The 10,000-nt window shown below is 37.1% G+C and overlaps 1 protein-coding gene across 1 annotated transcript in view; it reads left to right on the forward strand.

Moving 5' to 3' along the window:
- LOC106882226 (QRFP-like peptide receptor) overlaps nucleotides 1–10,000 on the forward strand; it is a 44,948-nt gene that overhangs the window by 24,717 nt on the left and 10,231 nt on the right. Inside the window, exon 2 of the mRNA XM_014932824.3 lies at nucleotides 2,790–3,230. Coding sequence (XP_014788310.1) covers nucleotides 2,834–3,230 — 397 coding nt within the window. The 5' untranslated portion in view covers nucleotides 2,790–2,833. The remainder of the gene's footprint in view (nucleotides 1–2,789; nucleotides 3,231–10,000) is intronic.

Below are 10,000 nucleotides of genomic sequence, written 5' to 3' on the forward strand. Positions count from 1 at the left end.
CAAGATGCCACGCAGTGGGACTGAACCCGGAACCATGTGGTTGGTAAGCAAGCTGGTGTGTGTGTGTGTGAGCATGATTGTATAAGTTGTACTCTCTTTTTCCCCGCCCTCACTTCTGTTGTGGGCTCAGTCCTTTATACAATCTATATTTTTTTTTCAATCCTCTCAATGACCTTCCCATTTCTCTTTATTTCACATTTTTCTACTAACAGGTTTCTGTTTTCATTCCACCACAGTCTTAAACATCATCATCATCATCATCATCATCACCATCATCATCATTATATTCAACAATAATCTCAGACCTAATTGCATTAATCTCTATCTAACATATACATACTGTTTATGTTATTTAGATGTCTCGGCATACCATTGATAATCTTGGATTACATCAATCTCTAATTAAGCTACTTAACACCTTTCTAACCTGTCTAGATTTCATTTAATTCCTAACTTAGCTTCAGATCAGTTCAGATCCTTAACTTTCAAGTGTTTTGAATTCCAACAACATATTTCTCATCCAATCAACTCGTTATTAGCATCAGATTTAAGATCTGGGGAACGACAGTCATTAACATCAAATAAAATTATTTACATCATATAGTTACAGCAGACCTTTATGTTCCAAGTTCAAACCCTGCCAAAGTCAGTTTTGTCTTAGACCCCAATCGTCTGGGATGCCACATGCTATGACACCTCCAGTGGCAACTTGGTGTGTTCAGCTACCAGCCCAGGCTCCATTGCTCCTGAGGCTGAGAGTAACACACTGTCAAAGTATCAGTCGCTCTCTGACCAATCTAAGATTGAGCTTGTGGCAGTGGGGGCCTCCAGCATTCTCAGTCCCCTGACCATATCCCCTTCACTGCTCTCAGAGTGGAGATGACGATCTGCAAGTGCAAGCCCTGTGGGTCTCAGTAGCTGTTCCAGTACATCTCTCTCGCTATCCTTGCTATTCCATCTTTGTCTGCTGGGACCATGAGGTCTGAATTACAAGAAATCCAGAGAATGTAGGAATTTCTTAACTTACTAAATGAACAATAAACTTATGATTTTCTTATTGTCAGAAAAATAAAAAGGCATATGGTTCTAGGTTCAATCCCACTGCATGGCACCTTGAGTAAGTGTCTTCTACCTTAGCTTTGGGCCAACCAAAAACTTGTGAGTGGATTTGGTAAACAGAAACTGAAAGAAGTCCATCAAATATATAAATATATTGTGTCATTCCATAAATAATGTGGTTTTTTTATACTTCTTTTATTTTTCAAAATTAAGATAAACAGAGTTATTTTTAAATCTAAAATATACTCTCCTTCATTGACACTGGCTTACGCTTATTGTCCAATCCCCATATACTGCATTAATATTCCTTGCACTTTCCATTGCGTTGTTGCCTTTATTGAACTCATAAAGCAAAATATGCCGAATATGCTCCTTTGTCACTTCCATTATAGCTTTGTAAAAATAACTGTTAAAATCGAACTGCACTCTTCAAAACTTGCACTAAGAATAATTACAAGGTAAAATTACTACCTGCTTTTATAGCAAGTTGATGCAGGTGGTTTATCCCATCCCCCTCCAACTTTTAGTTCATGCAGTTGAAAAACCACATTATTTATAGGGTTACCCAATATGTATATAAATGTATATATTTGCGTCTGTGTCTGCATTTGTCCCCCCACCATTGCTTGACCACTAATGTTGGTGTATTTACGTCCCCTGTAACTTAGTGGTTTGGCAAAAGAGACTGATAAAATAAGTAGTAGGTTTACAAAGAATAAGTCCTGGGATTAATTTCTTCGACTAAACACCCTTAAGGTGGTGCTCCAGCATAGCCACAGTCAAATGACTGAAACAAGTAAAAGAATAAGAGAATAAACACTCCATCCTTTGGTGTAGATGAAATAAAATACAAGTCAAATACTGGGTTAAATTAAATTCTCTATATTCTCCCCCAAAACATGTGGCCTTTGTGCTTATTTTAGAAACAGTGTTAGTATGAAATCTGAGCAGAACTTAAATTTGTTGTCAGCCAAGTTGTTAGAGTGTTATCTAATTAAGTGAAGTGTTGATATCTTAATGAGTAAAGTCTACTCAGATATAAACGTATGCGACAAAGAGGGACAATTCATTATTTCTAACACAAGTAAGACCTGTGTCTCTTTGAATAAGTATCATACTGGCTTGCAGTATAAGGTCTAAATATATACAAGTTGAGGTAGGTGTCTAGTTTGATCTGGGATTCTATTCAGGGAAAGACATCTTATTTTTTAAATACAAAATATTGCTTAATATGATATGAAACTTTCCACAGACATCTGAAACACTTAAGATAGTGAAAGGTAATGTCTGATATTATTTATCATTTACAAAGTTACGGGAGCAGCTAGCTTGCAGAATTGGTAGAGTATCAGACAAAAGGCCTTGTGGTATTCCAGTCCATTTTGAGTTCAAATCCTGCTGAGATCAATTTTACCTTTCATCCCTCAGGGGTTGTCATTGATATTGACTGACTCTATTACCACCATCACCTGCTCCAAAATTGCTGGCCTTATACCTAAATTAAAGACAAATTATTTTAAAGTTATTACAAAAATAAATATTGAGAGATCTAGTTTTAAAAAATGGTTGAAATTCATTGATAGAACTATTAGAACTATTACAGAACTTGAACTGCTTGGAATAATTTGATTAGTTCTTTATCTAGGTTTAATTGTAGATCTAAACTGACATCTTTTCTTGAATTAATAATGGTGGATTTTGAATTAACTTTTTAAAATTTCTTTCTTCAGATCTGTTCTGGTGACGTCCACATCCACACCAATCTCTGATAACCATGGACCAGTTTTCAGAGTTTATTGCATACAAAAAACTACTTCAGAGGAAAAATTTTTCCCTATGGATGCAATCTGCTGCTTATAATTTCACAGGAGCTCACAATATCCTCCAAGAATTTACCGAGACTTTCTATTTATTCAATAATTTTCAAGACTTTGTTCTTGTTATGTTGTACATTCCTATTTTCGCAACAGCCCTCAGTGGCAACATCCTCATCATAATGTCAGTATTAAAAGATGTGTCGTGGTGCAAAGCAAGGAATTTCTTTCTGTTCAACCTATCTGTAGCTGATCTTTGTGTCACTTTGATTTGTATGCCAATGGCTGTGGGCATGCTTATCTACCGTCTTTGGATTTATGGAGAGTTTCTTTGTAAAGTTACTGCTTTTATGCAAGGTAAGCATTAAACTTTCTGTTCGTGTGTTTTGCTTTAACATTTAATTCTTCAGAAGTTGCTTCAGTTACCTCAGCTTGTGTGAAATAAATCTTTCCAGTTCCTACGTTCACTCTCTGTTTCTTTGAATACAGCTGTTGGTACTACAAATGACAAAATGTCAATAGAGTTTGGAGATAATTGTTCTTGGGTTGATGTGTTTGAAGCAGATGTCAAAAATATGGCTGCTGGTCATTGTGTTGTGGTCACCAGTTATTCATTGGTTTGGCATTGTCAGCTGCTACTCTGCTACTGTCTTCTGTGTTTGGTCTGATGTCTCCTCTTCACTGTTTCACATACTAAATGCTAAGCTGCCTCTCAATGCTCCCTGTGATGCATTCCATAGCTCTCTGTCAAGTAGTCATAGTGTGTCAAATTTATACTGATTGATAGGCTGAGAAGGAAGCACGCCAGAAAATGAGATCATCATTGGATGCTATTCCATGCAAAGTCATGATTGGTCAGATTTTGTTAATCATGTTTCTAGCAAATTGCAACATCAGGTGATTGCTGAATATTCCTGCTACACAGCTAAAATAACGTTTTCTTGTTGATTGTTTTTTTTGTTCTTTTTTTTTTGTTCATTTATTAAAGACTTATTCAACTGAAGAAGGCCAGGGACTGTGACATTTTGTGGGTTCTCTATGATAAATGAAACAAAAGCAAAAAGTCATTCTCAGACCAGAAACTTCACCCAGGGATTTTAACTGAGCTAACTCCACTAGGGGCATCAAAGGGGCCAGGTATGGGGTGGGGGTTACATTGGAAGGATGTTTAAGTTTACATGCACACTAGTATCAGTGGTCTTACCGTTGGGCTTCCGTACACTTTCTGTCAACCAAATTTCACTCACAAACTTTCCTCAACATAAGGCTAAGAGTAAATGACACTTACCCAACGTACTATGCAGTCGGATTGAACACAAAACCACCTAGTTGCAAAGCAAACTTAACCTCACAGCCATGCCTGTACCTATTCATTTATTTATTTGTATGGTGGTTTTCAACTCTCTGCTCACACACACACATAAACACACACTCACATTCATGCACACACACACATTCACACACATATACACGCATGCACACACACATACACACATATGCAAACACACACACACACTGGCACACATGCACACACGCTCACATGCATGCACATACATGCATGCACACACACACACTAAAAAATACTCACACCCACTCACACACATGCACACGCACACACACACACACTTGCATACACACTCACACACACATGCATGCACACACATGCATGCACACATACATACATACACATGCACACACACACACACACACACTTAAACACAGTCACACACTCGCAATATGCACACACACACTTATGCGCACACATACACATACTCACAAAAATACTCACATCCACACACACATACACACACACACACACTCACACACCCACACACACACTTGCATACACACTCACACACACACACTTGCATGGACACGCACACACTCACACACACACCACCACCTCCACCACCACATTGCCATGTCTATGTCCACCTCACCTAAATCCACTTCATTCAGGTCCCTCCTCTTACTCTACCTCACAGACAGACATTGTTTTCAAGAATTTCTTCATCTAATGCAGTGTCTGGGTGTAAGTGATTCTTTTATTGTGATGCTTCATTAACTTTCTTTAAGGAGTACATGGTTACCTGGTCAAGGTAATAAACTTTGATTTGCAAACCACAATGGAGACACTCAAAGATTTGTGACAATCAATAATAAATGAATACTGTCTTATGATGTGTTGACTAAAATTATCTCTGAAACAACCAATAAATTATCATCATCATCATCATCATCATCATCATCATTGTTTAACGTCTGTTTTCCATGCTGGCATGGGTTGGACAGTTTGACTGAGGACTGGCAAGCCAGAAGGCTGCACCAGCCTCCATTCTGATCTGGCAAGGTTTCTACAGCTGGATGCCCTTCCTAATGCCAACCACTCCAAGAGTGTAGTGGGTGCTTTTTATGTGCCACTAGCATGGGAGTCAGTCAGCTGGCACTGGCATTGACCATGTTTGGATGGTGCTTTTTATATGCCACCGGTATAGGAGCTAATCAGGGGGGCACTGGCTTCAACCACATTTGGAAGGTGATTTTTATGTGCCACCTGCACGGGAGCCATTCAGGGGGCACTGACATCAACCACATTTGGAAGGTGCTTTTCATGTGCCACCAGCACGGGAGCTAGTCAGGGGGTACTGGCATCAGCCACATTTGGATAGTGCTTTTTACATGCCACCAGCACGGGAACTATCCTAAGGTCATCCTAAGGTCTTCTTGAAAAAGTGAGAAGGCATCATATGTCTTTCATTGCTAACAATACCCAAAACCATGACACTTGCAGAAAATTTTGTATGCATCACACTTGCACCTCAGATTGGTCTGCACATAGCCATCTGTCATTTCTTCTGTTAGATTTCTGATCCTGGTCAAAGTTTTTCTCATTTGAGAAAACCAAATCACACCATCTTCTGATGGATTTTTAAGTTTGTTCAAAAGTCTTTTGGATCTGATTAAACTGGTTTTCTTTTGTTTTTTTCTGTCATGAATTTTGTTTTTTCTGTCATGATGTCTTCATGCGCAACATTTCTGATGATATATATATATACACACACACTAATATGTGAAGGCATGTGGCTTAGTGGTTAGGTCATTCAGCTCATGATTGTGAGATGATGAGTTCAATTCCCGGCGACGCATTGTGTCCTTGAGCAAGACACTTTATTTCACTTTGCTCCAGTCCAGTCAACTGGCAAAAATGAGTAGTACCTGTATTTCAAATATATATAAATATATATATATATATATATATATATATATATATATATATATAGATAGATATAGATATATATATATTTGAAAAAGGATAAACAATGACTTCACTGGTAGTTCTAATCAACTTAATTTTCTAATAATATAGTATAATTTTACAGTTTGGTTTGTAGATCTAGTAAGTTCTTTGTTAACTTCGGTGGGGAGATTTTTTAAAGATTCCTTGTTAACTTTTCTGGAGAACTTTTTCGCATTCATTGGTGGCAGTTGTCAAACTCATCTCAGGTTGTATTGTGCTGTGTGATTCTATATATAAGAGATTTGGATATGTCTGGGGTGGGTCTGGGGTTTGTTAAAAAGTGTTGGAGTGAAGAAGTGTTGATGAACAAGAGCTGAAAGAAAACAGCGAAAGATAAAAACAAGATAATTGATTGAGGGTTGAGTTGGGAGGTGGTAGGATGTTTATGGAGTGTTTTATGAAGGGCTTGTGAAAGTGTCCTTCTGTTGGTTCCATTTGAATAGTTGACCTTTGGTGAAAAATCTAATGGTCGGATGTTTTTCAAATTTCATAAAGAGAAGCTTCAGTAATTTTCTATATTAAAGATGAGTTTAGGTCTGTGTCTGGGGGGAGGGGTGTTGATGAGATGTAAAATGCATGTCTTTTGATAAAAAGAGGGTGATAGCAGAGAGAAAATATATATTTAAGGTTAGTTTTGGAATATTTGTGGATAGAAATGTATTTTTTTATATTGGATTGGGAAGGGAGGTGGGGGGAGGAGATCATGCTAGCTCACATATTTACTTTCCTACATATAAACAAGCAAAAAAGTATACACACATTTATACATGCAAAACTGACCTATTTTACAAACCAACAGGTACACACCAATACTTAAATTTCCAATCAGCGCACAACCTCACATACCAAAAGGAGCATCCCTTTACTATGACACAACACATCTGCACCATAGTAACACACACCAGACTACAGAAAAAAAAGATTATATGAACTAAAAGGGTTCCTTGAATATCTGGTGAACCTCATCAATATGGCCAAAATGTAACCGCATGTGTATCGTTGGCGATTTTCTCCCTCCGTCTTCCCTTCCTTTGGACTTTCCTCTATTTCTGAAGAAGAAAAGGCTTGACATGTTGTTTATATGTGGGGAAGTAAATAAGTGAGCTAGCAAGATCTTTCCCAACCTCCCCTCCCAAACCAAGATAAAAAAATACATTTCATAAACATTCCAAAACTAACTTTATATTTTTTTTCTCTCTGCTATCACCGTCTTTTTATTAAAAGACATGTATCTTACACTTCGTTAACACCCTTCCCTCTTAGACACACACCTAAACTCATCTTTAATATAGAAAATTACCAAAGCTTCTCTTTATGAAATTGAGATAGTTAATTCAGCCATAAGAGAATTTGAAAAACATCCGACCATTAGATTTTTCGCCAAAGGTCAACTATTCAAATGGAACCAACAGAAGGACACTTTCACAAGCCCTTCATAAAACACTCCTCAAATACCCTACCACCTCCCAACTCCATCCTCAATCAATTATCTTGTTCATCAACACTCCAACACTTATTAACAAACCCCAGCCACACCTCAGACATGCCCAAATCTCTTATATATAGAATCACACAGCACAACACAACCTGAGATCAGTTTGACAACTGCCATCGACAAATGCACAAATGCGAGAATGTTCTCCAGAAAAGTTAACAAGGAGGCGCTGGAGTGGCTGTGTGGTAAGTAGCTTGCTTACCAACCACATGGTTCTGGGTTCAGTCCCACTGTGTGGCACCTTGGGCAAGTGTCTTCTACTATAGCCTCGGGCCGACCAAAGCTTTCTGAGTGGATTTTGTAGACAGAAACTGAAAGAAGCATGTTGTATATGTGTGTGTGTGTATATATATATATATATATATGTTTGTGTGTCTGTGTTCGTCCCTCTAACATCGCTTGACAACTGATGGTGGTGTGTTTACGTTCCTGTAACTTAGGGGTTTGGCATAAGAGACCGATAGAATAAGTACAAGGCTTACAAAGAATAAGTCCTGGGGTTGATTTGCTCAACTAAAAGCAGTACTCCAGCATGGCCACAGTCAAATGACTGAAACAAGTAAAAGAGTAAGAGAGTAAGGAATCTTTAAAAAATCTCTCCACCGAAGTTAACAAAGAACTTACTATATCTACAAACCAAACTGTAAAATTATATTATATTATTAGAAAATTAAATTGATTAGAACTACCAGTAAAGTCATTCTTTTCTTTTGTCAAATATACTTAACTGTACCAAGGATATTGCAAATTTATTTTCCAATATATATCATCATCATCGTTTAACGTCCGCTTTCCATGCTAGCATGAGTTGGATGATTTGACTGAGGACTGGCGAACCAGATGGCTACACCAGGTTCCAATCTGATTTGGCAGCTGGAAGCCCTTCCTAACGCCAACCACTCCGAGAGTGTAGTGGGTGCTTTTACATGCCACCGGCACGGAGGCCAGTGAGGCGGTACTGGCAATGGCCACGCTCAAAATGGTGTATTTTATGTGCCACCTATTATTGGCAATGACTATGAAGACTGCAGACCAGAAAGGCCATAACTGGCCAAAACTTCGAAGTCACTGTTAATAATAGTCTTGTTAAAGAATAACAAATCTGTACACTACAAAAGTATGGAGTAACCTATCAGATTAATATAAAATTGTATTTATTATAACTGAACATAAAAATGAAAATAAATGTCATCATACAATATATATATATATATATATATATATATATATATATATATATATATATATATATATATATATATATATATATATATATATATATATATATATATATATAAAGATGTAAGCATTAGCGCAAAGTGATCATGAAACCTAGCAGAATCAAATATAAATGTCTCGCCTGTTGTTTATTCTGCTGAGTTCAACAATTTTGTTGCTTTTATCTTAAAAAGTAATGAATCACTGATTGACTGCTTGACCAATCATAGTTTCTCTATATTTTGGACAAATGTAACACCATTACCACAAGTGTCCAATATGGCTGCAATATAAAATACAAATAAATAACTTTCTTATTTGCAATACCATTCACACACACACACACACACACACACACACACACACACACACACACACACACACACACATACACACATACACATATTTGCATATTTTATACTTTGATACTCTCAACTTCTTGATAGCTGATCAATATAATCAATATGTCCATAGAAACGAGATAATAACTGTCAGCATTCTAAAGAAGTAATTATTTGGAGCCAAATTACTACCATATTTGTCCAAGTTCACTTTTGCTCTCCTGCACTTTGATGTCTGGGTATAACTGTATTTCTAAATTCAAGCCCAGATGCAAGTAATGAATATTGATGCAACTCTATCAATTACATATAACTGACACGACAACACATTGAAGTTTGACCCAATGAGGGAAATTCTATCCAGTTACTTGACCTGATAGAAATAGGAGCCAAGTCTCACACAAATCACATCATACTACTATTATCTTATTAAAAAGAAGGATACTTCAGATAATGTAGTCCTAGATACATCATATTTGATAAAAAATAAAGGGCAAGCAATCACAGTTAGCAAACTTGATCACAAGCTTACCATATCTTGGCTGTCCTGGAGTTAACCAAAATACCCAACAGCCAGTAGCCCTTATTGTTCTCTCATTCAAATATTTAGACAAGTTCCTCATCACTCTAGCCCCTAGGAAAATACAAAGAAATACACCAAAGTTGGTTCCTCTTTAACTTTTCTTTCACTTAGCTACATTGGCACTCCTCTTACAATAGAATTATTGTCCTAAATAATCATTTTTATCATTGACTCAGTGTGACATGGTTGCCA

The sequence above is a fragment of the Octopus bimaculoides genome, chromosome 25, assembly GCF_046866305.1.
Source record: "Octopus bimaculoides isolate indiv1 chromosome 25, ASM4686630v1, whole genome shotgun sequence".
Classification (NCBI taxonomy): domain Eukaryota; kingdom Metazoa; phylum Mollusca; class Cephalopoda; order Octopoda; family Octopodidae; genus Octopus; species Octopus bimaculoides.